This window comes from Mytilus californianus, unplaced genomic scaffold, assembly GCF_021869535.1.
Source record: "Mytilus californianus isolate M0D057914Y unplaced genomic scaffold, xbMytCali1.0.p SCAF_4, whole genome shotgun sequence".
NCBI lineage: Eukaryota > Metazoa > Mollusca > Bivalvia > Mytilida > Mytilidae > Mytilus > Mytilus californianus.
Window position 1 is genome coordinate 118,931,351 of NW_026262690.1, and position 23,074 is coordinate 118,954,424.

A 23,074-nucleotide genomic window follows, 5' to 3' on the forward strand; every position below is an offset into this window, starting at 1 on the left:
CCTGAACCAACAAACAATGGCAATCATATAACAGCTCACACAAATCTGATAGACAGCAATCAACATATAAATAGCTTTCAGTAAAGTACTATCGATTTCTCATTATATTTATACATTTTACATAAGGAAACCACTTATTCAAATACTTGGCAAAATTCAAAGTGCTTGTTACTTTGATAAAAGAATATGCAAAATCAGGAAATTCGGTACCCAAAACCAAAAATCTTCTTGAACCATGAAAATTAATTTTGATACCATCAACAATAAATGAATCCTAAGTATATTAAAAGATCACACTTGTTTATCACTCATTCATTTTATATTTTGAACCTGGTCTTGCTCCCTTTGAATTTCTCTAAGATTTTTTTTTTTTTTTCTTAATGTGCATATGCTAGTTTTTTCTTAATGTGCATATGCATGTTACCGTATAGTATACTTATACTGTAACATGAACCAAGCCGAAAGTGTAGTAATAAATATGTACAACAAACAAGAATATCTATACAACTTCCAAAACCTTAGAAATTCAAGAGTCTGATTTTACAAACATTTATGAAAACACAATTCCAATTAATTCATAAAATTCCAATCACATGAAACAACAAGGACAATCTTATAAACTATTTGAAGTTTTCCATGAAATTTGCAAACTTTCTTGGATTAAACTACTGCTGCAGTCGGCACAATAATTAAGATAATAAGAAAAGATAACATATCTAAAACTTCCTCTGTTGATATCATTGATATTGTTGATAACAGACAAGATAATAATAGGTCTCATTACAAATAAATCAATAAAAATTGACGAATTAAGCATAGATTAGATTATCATACACTTGATGATCTCTTATCTAGATTTAAAACTAAATGCTCTAAAGAATCTGTGTGACTCACCTTTGTCTATGTGCATATTCAACAAATGACACTCTCTACAAATGAAGACGAGAATTGAATTCATGACAAAAATCTTTGTTTTGTTTGTCTTTGCATTGCTAATCGATTTGTATGTTGAGCTTCTCTCTATCTTTTTTAGATTTTGTTCAAAACACAAAAAAGGGTAAACAAGAGTGCATACACTGAATGTCTCGCCTATTTTACTAACCGTTGATATTATGTTGATAAATAAAAAGCTTTACTACAACTATCAAATAAACTTTAATTTGTTCACTGATCCATGATATGAGGTACAGGTCAAGTGAAAACTATCCGACAGGCATGAGGACCTTACAAGGTACGCACACACCAAAAATAGTTATCTTATTACTCATAACAAGAGAAAAATTCAGAATACTAAAAATCTTAATTTTTTTTCAAGTAGTCACTGAACCATGAAACTGAGGTCGAGTACAATGGACATGTGACGGAAACTTCATAACATAAGGCATCTATATATACAAAGAATGAAAGGTTCAGGTTAAGGCTTTTAAGAAGTTTGTTAACGCCGCCACTGCCGCTGGATCAGTATCCCTTTGTCAAGCTTTCTGCGACAGAAGTCACAGGTTCCACAAAAACTACATTTTTTTCAAGCACTTGCTGAAATAGGAAAATGAGGACAAGCACAATTGACATATGACAGATGAAAACATTGAAATATAAGGCATCTGTATACAAAGTATGAAGCATCCAGGTCTAGTAGCTTTTAAAATATAAAGGGTGTTATTTACAAATAGTTAACAAAGCTGCTGCTGTCACCGATGATGCAGCTGTCCCAAATATGCATCCCTATATCATGTTACATGATCCATGTATGTCTCACATTCTGCAGATTTTGTTGCAGGTGAGACGATTAAAATCAGAAACATATATTTTCCATAAATAAATTTTACAAGTGTGTGTAAGGCAAATTAATATGGTTTCTTGTAATTTTCTTTCAGATATCTTCCAACAGGTGACCTAAAATCAGTTAAATAAACCTATATATATATACATACATTAGTTATATCATTCCAAGCAGTATTGAAGAACCCTGAGTCTAGTTTGCCATCATCCAAATGAGCCAGGTAATTCCTGTAGTGTTTGATCCTTGCTAAGTCTGCAGCATGAGTGGTCTCCATTACAGAAGGTAAATGGTCAAATCCACAAAGAGGAGGGGTCATTGGAGTCAAGTTCCTCAGTAATAGTATCATCAAAGTCAAATCAAAAGTTTTAGAATCTGGAACATCTAAAAAATACATAAGATAATAAAGATTATAAAAGTAAAAGCAAATAGCAAGTCTGTTCATATAATATTTTTAGCATAATCAATACTTGGGAATATTCTTACTCAAAAATTGTATAGTGAGTTCATTGATCACAGGTGTGAATAAGCGATTCAAAGGAGCATAATTTTTGGGGAAAAAAATGTAATACCATATTTCAAAGGAGGGTAACTGGGGCTCACAAACCTACCTACAAGCCAGGTACAATAATATAAACCCAGCTGCTATTATTTCTTTCTTAATTATATGCCATTTTTATCATTAGACCTATTAACGCTTATGATGGAATATGGGAATATGGTTTCATGATGCTGTATAGGCCATTCAAATAAACACAATTTCTGTATCACTTTTTCGTATCATACTCAGTAAAGTGAGATTTGAGGAGGAGGGGGGGGGGGGGGGCTAGTTATAGGTTCTTATTTTATTTAATGTTATTACAGACAATTGTGAAGAAAAACCATATCTAAACAGACTCTCATTTGAAACAGCAAGATTTGGTCATATTTTCCAATTCCTCAGATCACAAAGCAAGGAAATAACAGTACATCTTAACAGTTGTTATGCAAAAGACTCCTTAATATAACAAAAAGGTATAGTCTCCAATGCTGGGAAATTTAATTCATAATAAAAGAACATTGTCATCTGCATTGCACATATTTTATCTGTCCAAGGGCAATAACTAAAAAACATATACCAACTTTGGGATGTATGGAGGGACGGATGGACGGACAGACAGAAGGACTGACATGGACGTACAACTGTTAACCATAATACGTCTCGTAAATGGGCATATAAAAACAGATACAGTCATACTTGAAAAAGGATAATATTTAAATCATCTGTAATAGGAAATATTTCTGAACAGAAAGTTTGGCTATGAACAATATATATATATAAACATAATTAAGCAAAGTTTTGTGTATACTTTCTGGGTATCTAGAAAAGGGATGCACTGTATTATGAAATAAGAATTTCTGTACTATGAAATAAGAATTTCTGTACATACCAGGAAATCTAGGAAACAGGAGATTCCACTGTGATTGGTTGATTCTATGCTTCTTTTTTAAGTCAAACAATTTGTTATACTCCTTCTTTATTGTAGCATCTAAACATGCTGGAGCAAATTCACTATCAAAGAAGGTTCTAGCTGCACGAGGAGAAATTCCTGTTAATAACAAACTCATTCGAACATAGTTTTCTTCCTCTACAGAAAGAGATGCCATAGTTAAGTCTCCTTTATTCCTTTACTAATTGTAGACAGAATTCTATCAAGCAAAAGATATTAATTAATAACTTTCAAATCATAGTTATTCACTATATGACAATAATTCCTGGCATTCAATTTGGATTAAATCTTGGTTGTTGTCCCTCTTATGAAGAAAACCACTTGGAAATCTGGTATATTTAACATGTGTTTACTGAAAAATAAGATATAACTGAATTTAAATGTCTGAACAGGTCAATTGGATGCTTTTTGGTATAGTTCCTTTATATACTGATATTTTAGTGTATTTTGCATATATAAAAAAGTAAGTAATTTCTAAAAACACATAAAAAGACTTTAAGTTCATGAAAATTATCATTTACAGAGCAATATGAATAACGATTGATTGTTCAGTTATATTTAACTCATTCTAACATAGTTTTCTTCCTCTACAGAAAGAGATGCCATAGTTAATAAAATTGAGAATGGAAATGGGGAATATGTCAAAAAGACAGATAACAGCCAAAGGCCACCAATGGGTCTTCAACGCAGCGAGAAAATCCCACACCCGGAGGTGGTCCTCAGCTGGCCCCTAAATAAAAATGTGTACTAGTTCAGTGAAAATGGACGTCATACTAAACTCCAAAACATATAAATGAACTGAAATTAAAAAACATACAAGACTAACAAAGGCCAGAGGCTCCCGACCTGGGACAGGCGCAACAATGCAGCAAGGCCAAACATGTCCTGCAAGATCTCAACCCTCCCCCTATACCTCTAGCCAATGTAGAACAAAGAAACACACAGCGACACGAACAGCAAAACTCGGTTTAAAAGAAGTCCGAGTCCGATGTCAGAATAGGTAACAAAAGAAACTAAGCAAAATGACAATGATACATAAATTAACAAAGGACTAAGTCTTCTTTGTTCCTTTGCTAATTTTAGGCAGAATTCTATCAAGCAATAGATCTTTACTACAATTTCTAAATCATAGTTATTTGCTATGTGACAATAATACATGGTATTCAAGTTGGCTTAAATCTTGGTTGTTGTCCATCTTATGAAGAAAACACTATGATATCTGGTATATTTACTGCAAAATAAGATATAAATGAATTAAAATGTCTGAACAGGTCAACTGGATGCTTGTTTACCAGTATAATATCTGTACTGATTTTTTTAATCTCCTTTATGTGCATTTTGCTTATTAAAAAGTAGATAATATCCAAAAACAAATTATAAGTTCATGAAAATTTTCTTTTAAAAAACAGTAACTCCTGATATGGAGCCAATTGATGGTTCAGTTATATTTATATTTGGTAGATCTTAAGATTATAAACAAAACATGAAATGATGTGTATGCAATCCTTTCAATGGGGTATGGGTTTTGCTCATTGTTGAAGACTGTTTGGTGACCTACATGTATAGATACTAGGCAGTAGCTTCTACATCATTTGGTCTCTGGTGGAAAGTAGTCTCATTGGCAATCATACCACACCTTCCTATTTTTTTTTAAAGTTCATGGTTTAAGTCATCATGGTTATTTAGGCGTTTTAGTAGATCTCCATGTATTGCTAATCACTTTTATACTTTACAGTTTTTGTCTAAACTTTTTATTCTTGTGATTTGCAAAGATAAGATAAAATACTAAAATTTGTCAATTACCTTAATTTATGGGCAAAACCCCTATAAACCCCCCCCAAAAAAAATTTCTTTAAAATTTGATTGGTCATAAGCACTTTTCTTGATTTACCTTCATCAGGAATCCAAAATCATTATTGGTTTGTTTTTGTATTTTTGCTTTATACTGTTATTCTAGAGTTAAGTACTTTTCCTGTGCTATTTTTTATTGCATGTTTTTTCTATGAACATTTACCAAGATCACTGAGTTGGTTTCTTTTACTGCATGATCTTCTATAAACATTTACCAATGTCCCTGAGTAGTTTTTGTTACTGCATGTTCCTCTATGAACATTTACCAAGTTCACGGAGTGGTTTTTGTTACTGCAGGGACTTTCTATACTAACTATAGTATAGACTGTCCCTGGTTACTGCATGTTCTTTTTTGAACATTTACTGAGTTTACTGTGTAGTTTTTGTTACTGCATGTTCTTCTGTGAACATTTACTGAGTTTACTGTGTAGTTTTTGTTACTGCTTGTTCTTCTATGAACATTTGAAGGATATACATGTCTTAATAGACAGAAATTATGTTAACACAGAGATGTCTCATTAATTTTTTTTATTGAACTGGCTTTAAGTAACTGTGAGTACTCTCAAATCACTACTAAGTCTTCTAGTTTGTTCTAGTGTTTTCAGTAGTTTTTTTTTGTGCTTCATATCAATCTGATGAGTCATGCTCTTTTCAACTGATTTTTTACAGTTTATTCTTATGTTGTGCTATAACTCCATCAACAGAGTTGTTGAAATCTATTTGAGTTTAATCAGTCCTAGTGGCTTGGGTGTCATTTTCTGTACTTATGTTTATTATAAAACACTCAAGCTTTTTGGTAATCCTTGTCAAAATTTACCAGTGACAGGACTGATGAATTTAAACATTTCTGGTTTAATCCCCTTACATTCTGTTTGTCCCTGTGAAATGTCAGGAGCTATTAATTCAATGGTTGTCAGAAGTTGCTGTATATCATATTTGTTTTTATTTGTTGTTTTGTACATAAATCAGGACAAAGGATTTTTTCTCATTTGAATTGTTTGACATTTTGTCATGTCTAAGCCTTTTGCAGATTGCTATGTTGTATGTAGTTTGCCCATTGTTTGAGGCTGTAATGTGATCCATAGATGCTAATATTTACATCATTTGTTCTTGGTTAGGTAGTTGTCTCATTAAGAAATAATTCATGGGGGCTTGAATATATCGTGATTTTACCACGGGTTGGCCCTTCATGACAAATATTTTACCCTGAGCGATAGCGAGGGGTAAAATATCGGCATAAAGGGACAACCCGTGGTAAAATCACGATATATTCAAGCCCCCATGAATTATTTCGATTCTAATAGGACAAATACGGCAATTGTTTTGGATCGAAGTGCTCTAGATGAAGGCATTATTTGCCGTTCCCATAAATAAACGCACTATTAAATTGACGTAAAAGACCGGAGCAAACTGAATAAATGACATGCTTAAACTATTTACAATAACATATTTAGATAGGTTTGGATGAATCTAAATGATAATTGTACTTATATGTCTTATATTTATACAAAAAAGGCTTATATAACGCATTTTAGCATCGTTTGTTTACGTTTCCTTGTTGTGATGATTTTCGGTTTCACAAGCGTGTATTTTCCCGTAAAATGCATATATTCTTACGTCATCGTTCTATGACGTCGGGTAGCTCATTCACAAAAAAGCATATGACGTGGGAGTACGATCGGAACAGCCCTAACAATATATTCATATTTTACCACAGGTGTGTACTCAAAGCGTTTGAAGAACGTCAGGTTAGAATTCACAATTATACAACATCTCCTTAGTTCATACTAACAAGAGGCTCTCAAGAGCCTGAATCGCTCACCTGTAATTTTTGCTTAAATCTTTCATCAATGATTATTTTTCCTTTTCAATATATATTAATGAATGGCTTAAAACTTCCATTGAAATGTTCTTTGTATCTGTCATATTTTCTTCAAAATCAAAGAAATGCATTTTACCCCTATGTTTCATTTTAGCCATAGTGGTTATGTTTCTTGATGTACAAGAAAATAAAATGCAAAATTTATACTAGATACTCTGAAAGTTACTGAAACTCATTCAGCCCAAGTTTGGCTGAAATTGATTCAGCAATTTCAAACAAGAAGATTTTATAATTTATAAAGTAAGCAAACTAAATGAACAAATTGTGAAAAATTGATTTTAAAGGGCAATAACTCCTTAAGGGGACAATTGACAATTTTGGTCATCGAACTTATTTGTAGATCTTACTTTGCTGAACATTTTTGCTGTTTACAGTTTATCTTTATCATTAATAATATTCAAGATAATAACCAAAATCTGCAAAATTTCCTTAAAATTACCAATTAAGTGGCAGCAATCCAACAATGGGTTGTTAGATTCATCTGAAAATTTCAGGGCTGACAGAGCTTGGCCTAATAAACATTTTAACTCTCATCAGATTAGCTCTAAATGCTTTGGTTTTTGAGATATATAAGCCAAAAATTGCATTTTACCCCTACGTTCTATTTTTAGCCATGGCGGCCATGTTTTTTTACGAAACAGAAAATAAAACACAAACTTTATTCTAGATACCCTTAGAATCATTCAGCTTAAGTTTGATTGGAATTGGTTCAGTAGTTTCAGAGAAGAAGATTTTTTAAAGTTAGAAAACATGATGAACAAATTGTGTAAAATTGTCCTTAAAGGGCAATAACTCCTTAAGGGGTCGATTGACAATTTTGATCATATGAACTTATTTGTAGATCTTACCTTGCTGAACATTTTTGCTGTTCACAGTTTATCTTTATCATTAATAATATTCAAGATAATAACCAATAAAATGCTCCGCAGGGCGCAGCTTGATACGACCGCAGAGGTCGAACCCTGAACAGTTGGGGCAAGTATGGACACAACATTCAAGCTTGATACAGCTTTGCATTTGGATTGTGACTAAATATTTGACACAGCATAGGTTTCTGACACAGAATGAATGTGGTCTAAGAACTTAAAAATTTTAAATTGGACATTCACCTATTATGGTCCAATATCCAAAATCTAAATACATGGTTAGATTCAGCATATCAAAGAACCCCAAGAATTCAATTTTTGATGAAATCAAACATAGTTTAATTTTGGACCCTTTTGACCTCAATGTGGACAAAGTTGATAACGGGGCCCAAAAATCAAAAATCTAAATACATGGTTAGATTCAGCATATCAAAGAACCCCATATATTCAATTTTTGTTGAAATCAAACAAAGTTTAATTTTGGACCCCGATTTGGACCAACTTGAAAACTGGGCCCAAAATCAAAAATCTAAATACATGTTTAGATTCAGCATATCAAAGAACCCTAAGAATTCAATTTTTGTTAAAATCAAACTAAGTTTAATTTTGGACCCTTTGGACCTTAATGTAGACCAATTTGAAAACGGAACCAAAAATTAAGAATCTAAATACATGGTTAGATTCGGCATATCAAAGAACCCCAATGATTCAATTTTTGATGAAATCAAACAAAGTTTAATTTTGGACCCTTTGGACCTCAATGTGGACCAATTTAAAAAGGGGCCCAAAATCCAAAAACTAAATACACGGTTAGATTCAGCATATTAAAGAACCCCAAGAATTCAAGAATAAAACCGCATTGAAATTGGTCAAGAAATAAGCAATTTATACGAAGTATCATCTTTTGCACAATACTGTGCAATTAAATATTTCTTGCTATTGCGCAATACTGTACTATTGACAATTTCTTGCTATTGCGCAATATTGTACTATTGGATATTTCTTGCTATTGTGCAATACTGTGCAATTGAAGATTTCTTGCTATTGCGCAATACTGTGCAATTGAAGATTTCTTGCTATTGTGCAATACTGTGCAATTGAAAATTTCTTGCTATTGCACAATACTTATTATATAATAATTTACACATCCTGTTTGGTGTGTATCTCCTACCATATCATTATTATTTGCTTTTAAATATAAATCAGAAATAACCAACTTAAAATGGAAAATTTTAAAAGAAAAAAAAAAGGAAAAAAAGAAAAAAAAGGAAAAAAAAAAATCCCCCCCCCCAAATTTTTTGAACCCCCTTATGATTCATCACCCCCAAACTCAATCCCAGCCTTCCCTTTGTGGTATGGTACCTTGCAGTACAATTTCAGAGAGATCCATACACTTGAACACAAGTTATTGTCTGGAAACTAGAAAATGTGTTTTTTGCCCCTTTTTGGCCCCTAATTCCTAAAATATTGAGGCAATTACCCCCATCATCAATCCAAGCCTTCCCTTTGTGGTATGGTACCTTGCAGTACAATTTCAGAGAGATCCATACACTTGAACACAAGTTATTGTCTGGAAACTAGAAAAATGCTTATTTTTGGCCCCTTTTTGGCCCCCAATTCCTAAATGTTTCGGCAATTACCCCCAAACTCAATTCCAGCTTTCCCTTTGTGATATGGAACCTTGTAGTATAATTTCAGAAAGATCCATACACTTACACACAAGTTATTGTCATGAAACTAGAAAAATGCTTCTTTTTTGCCCCTTTTTTGGCCCCTAATTCCTAAAATTTTGAGGCAATTACCCCCAAAATCAATCCCAGCATTCCTTTTGTGATATGGAACCTTGTGGTACAATGTCAGAGAGATCCATACACTAACACACAAGTTATGTCTGGAAATTACAAAAATGCTTATTTTTGGCCCCTTTTTGGCCCCTAATTCCTTTACTGTTGGTCCCATAACCCCCAAAATCAATCCCAACCTTCCTTTTGTGGTATTGAACCTTGTGGTAAAATTTCATAGAGATCCATTCACTTAAACTAAAGTTAGAGTGGGAAAACCAATGTGTCTTGGGACGACGCCGGACGACGACGACGACGACGCCAACGTCATACCAATATACGACCACAATAAATTTTTTTGCGGTCGTATAAAAACTGCAAAATTTCCTTAAAATTACCAATTCAGTGGCAGCAACCCAACAATGGGTTATCAGATTCAACTGAAAATTTACGGGGCTGATAGAACTTCACCTAATGAACACTATAACCCCATGTCAGATTTGCTCTAAATGCTTTGGTTTTTGAGATATAAGCCAAAAACTGCATTTTACCCCTATGTTCTATTTTTAGCCATGGCGGCCATGTTATTTGACGAAACAGTAAATAAAACACAAACTTTATCCTAGATACCCTAAGCATCATCAGCTTAAGTTTGGTTGGAATTTGTTCAGTAGTTTCAGAGGAGAAGATGTTTGAAATAGTTTACACCAGACGGACGACGACAGATGACGACGACGGACGCCAAGTGATAGCAAAAGCTCACAGTTCCTTCGTAACGGTGAGCTAAAAACAAAGTTTAAAAGTAAACTATGCAAAAGTTTCAAAGTCAACAAACCATGAATGAGAGGGCAAGGCCGTATAATCTTGATGGAAATGATGTGAAAATGCTAATACAACTGTAAAATCAAATACCATTGAACTACCATTAGTGGTTCATCTTAAACTGACCTAATCACAACCTTTAACATGCAAAAGTTTCAAAGTCAACAAACCATAACATGAGAGCGCAAGGCCATATAATCTCTATGGAAATGAGATGTGCACACCAAATACCATTGTTTTTCATTAGTGGTTCATCTTAAACTGACCTAATCACAAACTTTAACATGTATACTATGCATACCGGTAGTTTCAAAGCAAATAGACTATGATTGAGGGAGAGAGGGCGTGAGATGTATCAATGCTAATACAATTGCATACGTATAGAGTATCAGGTTTTCTACACATTAATATCGAAAATTATCAGTCGTGAGCCTAGGTGTGAACCTTTTCGGCAAGTGAGTGCAGCGAATGAGTTACAAAACTTCACATTGTGTCAAGAGGCTTATATTTTACGATATCTATAGATAGAAAACCTGATCATCTGTTTATTGTTCTATTACCCTGATTACTGTTTTTTTTTTACTCCTTTAGACATGATGTTAGACAGTTTTTCAATTGATGAAATTAAGCTTGATAATGTCTCCTCAGAAGTTGTGATGTCATTGACAACTTCTTCTCAGACATTTTGACATTGATGATAATGTCTGCTCATGTGTCAAAGCTTTGATACGAAAATTATGGAGGGTTTGAGCTGAGTGATATAGGCAAAGGACAATTACAAATATTACTGAGTTACCATTGGTGGTTCCCCTTAAACAGTTTAAACTGACCTAATCGCCAATTTTAACAAGTGTTTACTAAGTAAAATGTTTGAGGTCAATAAACTATGACTTAGGGGCCGGGCCAAATAATCTAAATGGAAATGAGATGTGCCTATGCTGATAACGGTTACCCTTAAACTTACCTAATCACAAACTAATACATTGTTGAAGCCATCTTCACCGCAAGAAACAGCATATTAAAGTCTTGCCTTCGCATCTGTGTCAAAGTTTAACCATGTCACATATTCAGTTGCCTGCCAAAAAAAATTAGAAATATGATAAAATAATCCCCATATTTGGAAAATACAGGGGGGAATCCATGTAGTGTATCATTAAAGATGTAAACAACTGTGTACTACAAATCATTTACACATTATTTGGAGAACATTCAAGTTGAGTAAATTATGTACAACTGTACAACATGTACAAAGAGGCATGTTACCATGGTTACAGAATGGATTATTCTGATAATTTTCTTTATGGAATAACAGTGCAAATATCCATGTAAATGCAACTTTTTTTAATTTTATTCTTCATTATAATCAAAAGATAGTTTTAATCAACAGTATCATGAATGAAACCTATAAACAGTGATAAAGCTTGGAAAATGCAGGGAAATTTTCCCTGGATTTTATTTTCGTGTCAATGTAGCTGCCACGAACAAAAAGAAAAATTAAAACCCCCATTAAAAAAACTGATATAGTGTATGTAGAGCTGAACATGCTGAAAATGGTGTCTATTATTGAAGATTTCATGTTCTCCAGATGCCTATTAATTAATTTTGTCATTTGGTTGCTTATTCATTGACATACTGCACATATTTTTTATGCCATTGTTATGTGCTGTAGTTTAAGAGAGATTCATAACATATGAGAAGGGATTATTAACCGACTATTCATTCTTTTATTTTATGGTACATTTTTTTGTTTTTTAAAAAGATTGATTATAAAGTTGAAACTAGAACCTCTAAAGAGCCTGTGCTCCTCACCTAGGTCTATGTGCATCTTCAACAATGGACACTCTCCAGTATGTGGTCTAGAATAGAATTCATGACAATTTTTTTTGTTGATCTTGAATTGGTGGTCATTTTTTTTTTCTGTTTACAATTTTTCTCTATCTTTTTTTAGTTTTTGCCAAAAACGCAAAAAAGGGTAAAAAAATCCAAACAAAATCGTTTATAGATTGATTGTTGGTTGCTTAAATGTTTTCAAGATATTAGGCAAAAACACTAATAAGCTGTTCACATGGAGTTATGTCTTGCCTGTCGGCAGAATATTCAGAAAAAGGAAACTAGGGTACAGGGCATCGAAATGGTATACAAACTAATATGTACTGATAGTAATGCAACTTTAATTTGTTTAAAGAAATTATCATTGTCTATCAAACTAACTTATTGTAATCAGAAAACTTAACCTTGAAAATTGGTAATAAATTGAAAGTCACTTTTATACTTTGCCCTACAGGGACAGGGCAGTAAAATAGTTGTCAATTGATATGTACTGATAGTAATGCAACTTTATAGAAATTATCATTGGTCAATTACAAGTAATTTCCTATCAAACTGACTTAAGCAGAAAACCTAACAATTGTTGACACTGCCAACAACGACGCTGCCAGAAAAAAACAACACCTATATCTCACCTTCCACAACCTTAGTCACAGGGGGGCCTGTCTCTAAAAGCCCAAACCCCATTTCTAAAGTTACTGGACTATAATAATAATTATAATAATAATAATTCTTTATTTAAAGAGGGTTACACAGTAAGCTATAAAACTAATCTTCCCTGAGGCCCTCATGAAATACAATGAAATATAACAAACAATTACGAAATATCAAACAAACACACAAATATGAAAAAATGAAAAAAAAAATTGTTATGAAATATACAATTTTCAAAACAGGTAAAAATTAAAAATTCATATAGTATTGGCATCATTCAAATTACCTCAACAATATCTTAAGTTTGAGTAAGTGTGTGAAAATTAATATACATATAAAATTACACAGCTTCTTAATGTTCCAACAAGAAATTTTTTAAATCTTTTTTGAATGAGCTTGTACTTGAGGTTGATTTTTTCAGGGATATTGGTAAGTTATTCCATAAAATAGATCCTGAATATATAAAAGATTTCTTATACAGCTCTGTTTTGGTTTTTGGAAATTGTAAATTTTTGCAAGACGCATTCCTCAAACAATATTGGTTTATTTCTGGCATTTCTTTAAATTTTTCAGTGAGATATATAGGGCCTTTGTTCTTAAGGCATTTCTGCATCAAAACAGATTTGTGGTATGAGATTCTGTTCTCTACTGTCATCCACCCAAGCTGTTTAAACAGTGGAGCTGATGATGAAAGTGGATCAGCATCTAAAATAAGTCTTGCAGCCCTTTTCTGCAATTTTATTATTCTGACTAGCTCATTTTTAGCACAACCACTCCAAATAATACAACAATAATCTATCAGTAGGAGAATATAGCCATTATAAAATAATTTTCTTGAATCAATATTTAGAAATTTCTTGATTTTAGAGAGTAAATGAAGTCTAGATGATATTGATGAACATAAGTAATTAACATGGCCTGTCCATGACTATGAACTGTAGGAGAGAGGCTCAAAATGGTAGAATAAATGAGATGTACTGATAGTAATGCATCTTTATAAAAGATGTCAATGATCTATCACAAGTCATGCGAGTAGTTCTTATCAAATTGCTTTAAGCAGAAAACTTAACATTTAAAATTGCTAATTAATTGAGTCACTGGACCAAGCAAAGACGGCAGGGCCTCAAAATAGTTGTCAAACTGATATATATGTACTAATAGTAATTAAAGCAACTTTATAGAAAGTATCATTTGATCTTTAACAAGTAGTTCCTAACAAAATAGTAGACAAACTGATATGTACTGATAGTAATGCAACTTTATAGAAAATTACTTATTACTTGAAAGTTGCAGATGCTGGACCATGACCTATTGGGCAGAGCTTCGTAATAGTCGTCAAACTGACATGCAAGTCCAATAAGAAGCCATCAGACTGTTTCTCAAAATAGTTGTCAAACTGATAGATGTACTAATAGTAATTAAAGCAACTTTATAGAAAATATCATTTGATCTTTAACAAGTAGTTCCTAACAAAATATTAGACAAACTGATATGTACTGATAGTAATGCAACTTTATAGAAAATTACTTATTACTTGAAAGTTGCAGATGCTGGACCATGACCTATTTGGCAGAGCTTCATAATAGTTGTCAAACTGACATGCAAGTCCAATAAGGAGCCGTCAGACTGTTTCTGCCATTTTGACTGTTTTTTAGATCTTGTATTGCTGGTCATTTTTGCTAATTTAAGTTGCTTCCTATTTTATAAATTTTAAGTATTAAATAAAAACACCAACAAAATTGTAAAATTATCATTTAAGAGCATTAACCATGTTAACTCTAATAAGGTGTCGTCAAATGATTTTGGCCATGTGTAAACTTATTTGGTGATCTTGTCTTGCTGTCAGATCATTTTTGCTAATCAAAGTTTCTCTCTATCTATCATAGATTTTAGTAGGCAAAAATGAAAATAAACAGTTAACAAACAGAAAGAGATACAAATGTATGTCTCGCCTTTTTGTTATGTTGATAGTCAAAATATAAATGTTGAAATTAGAATAGCAATACTTTAACATGTAAACTAAGCAGAAGTTTTAAAGTCAATAGACCATGACCGAGGGGGCAGTGACAAATAATCTATACAGAAATGAGATGTTCCAATGCTAAATACAACAGCATACCAAATATCATTGACCTACCACTAATCTAGTGGTTCCCCATAAAATGACTTAATCACAAACTAATGCATGTAAACTTAGCAAAAGTTTAAAGGTCAATAGACTTGATGACTGAGGGGGCGGGGCCAAATAATCTCTATGGAAATAAGACATGTGTCAATGCTATTAGCACTGCATACCAAATAACATTTACTCTGAGTGGTTCCCATAAATCATTAATCACAAACTATTGTTGATGTTTCTGCTGCTGGAAACAGCATAGCTATATGTCTTGCTTTTTGACTCCATCAAGGCAAGACAAATCAGAGTACTGAAGTACTGAACATCGGATGACTGCAAGTTCTGGTGGATGGTCACAGGAACTTGTCTCAGAAAAAAAATCACATCTCTATACCTGAAAGTTAGGTTAAGGTACACAGATATATTTTTTTCTGAGACAAGTTTGTGTGTGGATGATGAATAAATGACAGGGAATTCAACATCACCATAATAATTATTATATTGTAGTGATATAATCATTTGTTATCAGTATACTCTGGTTTGTTGTTATATATTATATTAATATTTGTATAACAGTTATATATAATTATCATCGATTTGTATAGCATTCTATTCTACTATATTCTAATGACAGTGCAGTGCAAGTACATGGTGGACACTCTTCTGTAATAATTCGTTTTTTTCTAATAGATTGGATTTGAGTAGACATTCATATTTTCCCGCGTTTGTTGCAAAACGTTCTTGAGATATTCTTACGCATGCCTTAACACACATTTTCGGTATTCTTGATTTGTTATTGATATATATATTTCTCACGACAAAACAATTTCATATCATTAGTCTATGTTCTTAAAAAAATATTTTTATGGCTATTCTACAAAAACAACTATTACTAATATACTGTCTCTTACAGTTTAAGTTTGAACGATCCATTCACTTATTATGCATAATCAATAACAATATATATCTCAATTATACATGTACGTGATGCTCTTTCAGTTCCTTGTTTGATTTTTTCTCTCATTTTCTCGTATTTTCAGTAAATCATTGCTCTTTCAAGTATATCGTTTGACAGCTTTTCAACTGATTTTTATTGTTTGTTGTTATGTTGTACTGTAACATCAGTGTCCCAGGTAAGGGGAGGGTTTGGTGCCAGCAAACTTGTTTAACCTTGCCACATTCTTTATGTGCCTGTCCCATGTCAGGCCATTGAAAATTGAATGCTGGTTTCCAATTACACAAAAAAAATATTATAAATGTCTGCAGGCAGGAAAACATTTCATTTTTAAATTTTTTTTTTTTGTGAAATGAGGCAAATGCAATTTTCCCCGACAATCATGACAATAATTTTCCTAAACATGTTAAACCACTGACAGAACAGATTGAACAAAAACTTGTTCGACGTTATATCTTGATGTACAAGTACTGTATATAACATTTATAATGATAAGATATATTAAACTTAACATGCTTAAAGAATGATAAATTAAACATTTTAAAAGAAATTATCAAACATGTAATTAAAGTATCATTGATAATTTGTCATAAGGTTAGGGGAAACCAAGAATCTTTTTTGAATGGCCTCAGGGGCCTGTGGTTCAGTGGTTGTTGTTGGTTCATGTCTGTTACATTGTTTTGTTATAAATTCAGGCTGTTACATGTAGTTTTCTGAATTGAATTGTTTCACATTTTTCATATCAGGTTCTTTTATAGCGGACAATACAGTATGTTTTTTTCTCATTGTTGAAAGCAGTAAGGTTGCCTATAATTGCTTACAGCCACTTCATTTGATCCCTGGTAGCTATTGTCTCAATGACAATCTGACGACATATCACATCTTCTTATTTTGTAATAGATAACTGCTGACTTAAACTGTGCTTGGGAACCACCATCCATTTAACCGTGGAGGGGGCTATAGTTAAGGGGGAGGGGGCTATGGTTTTTCTCTTAATTAATATTCTGAAGACCATATTCGGGACGCCAGGATTGGCTGACTTTAACAACGGGAAATTCTATCTGGAATTTGGGATAGAAATACATCGGACAATTCTCTGACTGCCTACCAAAGATTTATGAGAACAAAAATGTTTTTATGCAGCTTAATGTCACTTTGACAAGAGTAATATTGATGATAAATAGTCTGATTGCTTACGGCTGACAGAACATCAATCATACCTGAGCATTAAAATCATACGCATTGAACCTTCAAACTCTCAAATTGTCAAACAAAAATTTATCTTGGTTGGGATTTTTCACAAAACAAGTCAGTGATTCCAGAATTTTCTAATTTTAAAGCAGGGAAAGGTGTCAAAGCAAAATATAAAATAGCCTTTCAAGATATCATAATTATTTGGACTAGGAAATTGGGATGAGACCCCCTCTCCACCCCTTTCATCACCTCTCCCCCTTTTCCTAAAAAATAGATAGCAGTCTCTTAACAACATAAACTTAGGACAGGCTACAATAGACTAAATAAATACCACCATCAGATAGGCCAATCCCTCATGCCATACTGCGAATGTGGCGAAGAAGAAAGCACAGAACACTTTCTACTCACCTGTACAAGATACCACCAGGAACGAGAAGAAATGAAAAGACAGCTGGAGATACATAACATCACAATAGATCTCCAGACACTACTAGTGCCAACAAAGAAACAGACATACGAGATAACAGCAAATATAATAGGAGAATATTTAAAGAGTTCAGGGTGATTCCAAGAAACGCTAAGCCCTGAAGAATTCCGATCCTGCGCCTAAACAATTTAATCAAAGTATACAATGTGACATTAACCGGAGAAACTACAGTACCAAGTAGAGAAACAAGAAAGCAAATAGAGACCAGTTGTGTCAAACTAAATATTGACCTTAGGATCAGGATGAACTACCGTAAGTGGACCTTCAGGTGTTTGTTTAATTGGTAACCTATTAAAGAAATAAACACTTATGGCTATAGTTAGCAACTTCACACCTACAAATTAATAACATGATCAAAAGAAAAAAAAGGACCCACCAAAAAGCAGTAAAATGCTTTGCCGAGCGCAGCCTGATACGATCGCAGATTTGATTTAGCATATATAAAAAACACCAAAAATTTAATGTCAGTTGAAATCAAACATATTTTAATTTTGGACCCTTCAAACTTTAATATAGACTAATTTGAAAACAGGTATCAGAGAGCCTGAACATTTCTATTCAGCAGCAGTCTCTAACTTCACATCTCCTTAATTTTATATGATAGTCCCACAAAAATGTTGAAAATGTGTACATTTCATTTTTTTTTCTATCTTCTCTTATGCGAAAGCGGTACCTTTTTGGTCACTATTTATGTGTTGCATCTAAATATGAATTGTAACAGAAACAGAAAAAGAAGACAACTTAGAGCAGCAGCAGCATCCATGCCAGACTATTTATGAATAAAAACTCAAATCGGAATAGCATGGACGATATGTTAGCTATATGCCCTTGTGAATAGTAAGGAAAGCTATCAATAATTCTGCAGATAACGCAATTTTATCAGGTTTTAGTATATTTTCTGTTCAAATTTTCACACAATCAGTGAATTGCTCAAAAAGGCTTAAAAGACTTTTAATTACTGAAAGTTTGAAACAATGACAAGTGTTTCATTCACCAAATAACTCGTGCATTTCTGCGAAAAAAATCATGTGCAATTTTGTGAATTAAAGGGATGCACTCGCGCATGTCAATTGCCAACTGACCCAATAATATTTTTTTTTATCATGACCAGTTGACTGATGCTGACATTATCAGGAAGTACACACCAAAGGAAAAATGCACAAATTACCTATACAGTGATTTTCCTAGTACTTAAAGGAAGGGGCCCAGGGTCCATTCAATTGGGAATAAATGTTCATGAAATGTTGGCTTTGGTGGAAATATATTAGTCCGTTTATATGGAGGGACAACTTGCTAGGGGGGTTTGGGGACATGCCCCCCCCCCCCCACCCCTCTCAAAATTTTTTTAAAAATCAGGTACAAAATTCTGCATTCTGAGAAGGAATAACTGCATGAATTGCAAACAAGATTCATTAGATTTGTAAACAAAAAATTTGTAAGGGTTCTGCGGAACCCAGTGTCTCGCCTACTTTTGCTGTTAATCGCAGGCTCAACAAAAATGAGGAAAAAACTTCATAAAAATATTCCTCTCGTTACTATCTTTTGATTGTAAGAAGCTTCTGTCCAAGTTTGGTAAAAATCCAGGATAGTTTATGAATCTAATAAATGTAATTAAAAACTATAACTGCAGACTGTATGTTATGTTAACTGGAAGAAAAACTAAGTCCATTTATAAACTTGTAAAATACAGAAAAACAGGTACAAAATTTTAACAAAATTTCCTTCTAGATACTAGCTTTTGATCATAAACAAGCTTCTGTCCAAGTTTGGTACAAATCCAGGATAGTTTAAGAAAGTTATTAAAATTTTAAAAACTTTAACCACAGAGTGAATGTAATGTTTCCTGGCAGAAAAACTAAAAGTCCATTTATAAGTAAAATATGGAAAAAATTGATTTTTTTTTTACAAAATTTACTTCTGGATACTATCTTATGATCATACACAAGCTTCTGTCCAAGTTTGGTAGAAATCCAGGATAGTTTAAGAAAGTTATTAAAATTTCAAAAACTATAACCACAGAGTGATTATTTGTGGACACCGCCGCAGACTTCGACCACGACGGAATGTAGGATCGCTATGTCTCGCTTTTTCAACAAAAGTTGAAGGCTCAACAAAAACCAAGATATGACACAAACAAAATCTGGCGACAATGTCTATATACAATTGGGAATTTTAGAGATGAAAATTGGGAAAAAAAGATTTGGCCCAGATTTGGACCCAAAATGAGGGTTGGAAAATCCCTGTGATAAAATAATTTACTCACCCTGTTTGGTGTATATCTCCTGCCATATCAGAATTTTTTGCATTTATATATAATGAGAAATAATCAATGTAAAAATTTGAAATTTTTGGAGAAAAACCCCGAAAATTATGGAAAAAAAAGGCCCAAAATATGATTGAAAAAATTTGAAATTTTGAAAAATCTTGAACATGTTGAAGAAAAAAAATTAAACCCCCCCCCCCCCCCTAACAAAAAATTCAAAAACGTTTTAGGCAATTACCCCCAAAGTCAATCTCAGCCTTCACTTTGTGATATGGATCCTTGTGGTACAATTTCAGAAAGATCCATGCACTTACACATAAGTTATTGTCTAGAAAACTACAAAAATGCTTGTTTTTGGCCCCTGACTCCTAAACTGTTCGTACCATAAACCCCAAAATCAATTCTAACCTTCCTTTTGTGTATTGAACCTTCTGGTACATTTTCATAGAGATCCATTCATTTAAACTAAAGTTATTGTGCGGAAACCAAATGTCAGTCTTCGGACAACAACGAAGACATGATAGCATTATAAGAAAGCAAATTTTTGACATATTCCGCAATTCCATTCTCAATTTTATTTTGCCGTTGTATAAAAACTTGAAAAGTAAGTGGACCACAAAAAAATCAGCTAAAAAACCAAAATGTAAGAAATGACATAAAACTGACTCTGAATTAGTACATGAAATTGATGTAGAAACCCACAAACAGAAGATGATCAGGAATACATTAATACTGCTGAGCAGTTTCTCCCCTTTAATTTTAAAAAGCATCCCAGAAAATAGCAAAATCTTTAGATTATCAACTTAACAATCCTATTTATGGTTCCTTAGGCTTAGATGAAAATGAAAAACCTGATCAAAACAATATTCTAAACAGGCTCACTATAAAATTCAAACTCTTCTTTTAACAATCAGTATGATCCTCTTGCTGATCACATATATTTAAGATGCAGGAAACTGGGAATACAATTTGAACATCCACCTAATTTAGAAAGTAAAAATATGTATATATAATTCAACAAACCGAAAGCATTGTTTGCAATAAAAAAAAACAAAAATTACCTACAACTTTTATTTAAATATTGATGAAAAAGATATTCCAAATCCTCCACCTCTTCATGAAAATCAACAAAAAATTAATTTAATAAAGTTATGGATTGTATAACACTAATTATAACTGTTAGGTATTCATAGTTTTGAAATTAAACAAATGTCTTATTGTTTTAAATTTTGTAAAATTTGCAAAGAAAGAAAAACAGATATGAAAATGGCACAATATAATGAATGTAAGCATTCACAGTCATTTATATAAATCTCCAATAAATTAATTCTCAGCAGAAAACAATGTGGACCATAAGGGAGCAACCATTTAGCTTCACTATGATGATGGGGGAGGCATGGTTTTTTGTCTGAGTCAAAAAAAAATTCATGCAAAGCTCTCCAAGACTGTCAATCAAAATTATTTGGTCAAAATTAAACACTAGAAGGTATGGGGAAATCTGGATTTAGAATATTTTTTTTTTGTTCTCTGCTTGAACAGCATATTTTTTTTTCATTAATTTGGGAATCAGAATATTTTTTAAGAAAAAAACCATACCCCCTCCCACCTTTTGAAGTTCAATGATCGTTCCCTAAACATTTTCCATCTGAACTTATTATTTTATTTTAGACAAAAACTATATGTAGGACATTCGTCCTGAACATGGATGAAATATTTGCCACTGGACATTAAGCAACCAACAATCAAGTCTTGGTAAGCTGGCATTTAAGGTAGCGACTTCCTCATATTACATTTTAATATGTCTAAGGGAACATAACAAAGGAATGTCATGCTTAAAACTTTTACAAGTGAATATGTATGTCTGTACACAAGTACAAGTACTATTTTGGGTGTTGCCATATTTTTCATTTCCTGCGCCTTCGTTTTGATCTGTGACTGTGTGAGAGTCACTTTTACAATTTAGTCAATTCCTACCAGTTCCTCTTGATTCAACAGTTTGATTTCCATATGTTGATCCCTTGAGTTCTGGTGTTTGACTTAACTTCTATTCAACCTCCAACTTAAAAATGGAATACTGCAAAATCCTACTTTCGTTTTTGAATGGCCTATCTGAAGACCGAAATGTATGATAAGATCAAAACGAACTGCAATGGGTTCAATCAACTTTATATATACTAATAACCTGCAAGCAGAGACATATCATACAAGAGATTCGCAACTCTAGTAGAATCTATGTAACGACCAATGAAATGCATCGGTCACCGGAAAACCGATTATGCTGATAAGCATGATGTATTTATATGTCTCTGCTGCAAGTAATTGCAAAACAAAGTTTTTTCTCTGGATAACCAGTCTGCTACTATCTATGAACAACATAATAAAAATATAAAGTGGTGTTTTTATTCAAACCTTAAGTAATGAACTAAATAAATAATCTTTCATGAGTTGATACCGTAAACGGTATACATATGTTTTTGTTTGGCAAAGTTGGAAAAAAATCATGGTATAATCATACAAATCATTTTCTTAGTATTTAAAAAAAGATAACGAGATAAAACACATAGCTTCTTCCATTTGAACTGAACGTTTTTCAAATAAATCACCAATGATTTCTCTCTCAAAATTTGTATAGATTTTTAAGCCTGCCATGATGCACACTATTAATTCTGCTATTTTACGATCCATGATGCGGAAGACACCCAACCTACCTTTATTTGTTTCAATATTTGCTCCAGTGATGCTTCAGTGATTCCCAATATAATCAACCAAATTTTTCCCACGAATGGGGAGGCCCGGGCCCCCCAGGCCCCCCCCCCCCCCCCCCCCCCCCCTGGATCCGCCTATGATGTAATTAAATCTCTGAATATTGTTTTTATTGGTATATGAATATTGATTTTGTTATCAGTAAGTTAAAAGCAAACTAAATATTATTGTTATATACATATGCACTTTCATGGATATACAATCTGTCGATACCTGTATCTTGCCATTGCACAAGGTCATGATTTCTCTGACTGTTTATAACGTCTTTACACTAGATCCATTGGATGTGTACTGATTGATAATTTAGTCTTAGACACATGATTTTTTTAATTAGTTGTTATTGATC

At 32.9% G+C, this 23,074-nt stretch overlaps 1 protein-coding gene across 1 annotated transcript in view; it reads right to left on the reverse strand.

Annotated features, from left to right (window-relative positions):
- Positions 1-23,074, reverse strand: part of LOC127737205 (uncharacterized) — a 544,729-nt gene that overhangs the window by 81,617 nt on the left and 440,038 nt on the right. Inside the window, exon 2 of the mRNA XM_052247737.1 lies at positions 1,932-2,161. Within this exon, the coding sequence (XP_052103697.1) occupies positions 1,932-2,161 (230 nt within the window). The remainder of the gene's footprint in view (positions 1-1,931; positions 2,162-23,074) is intronic.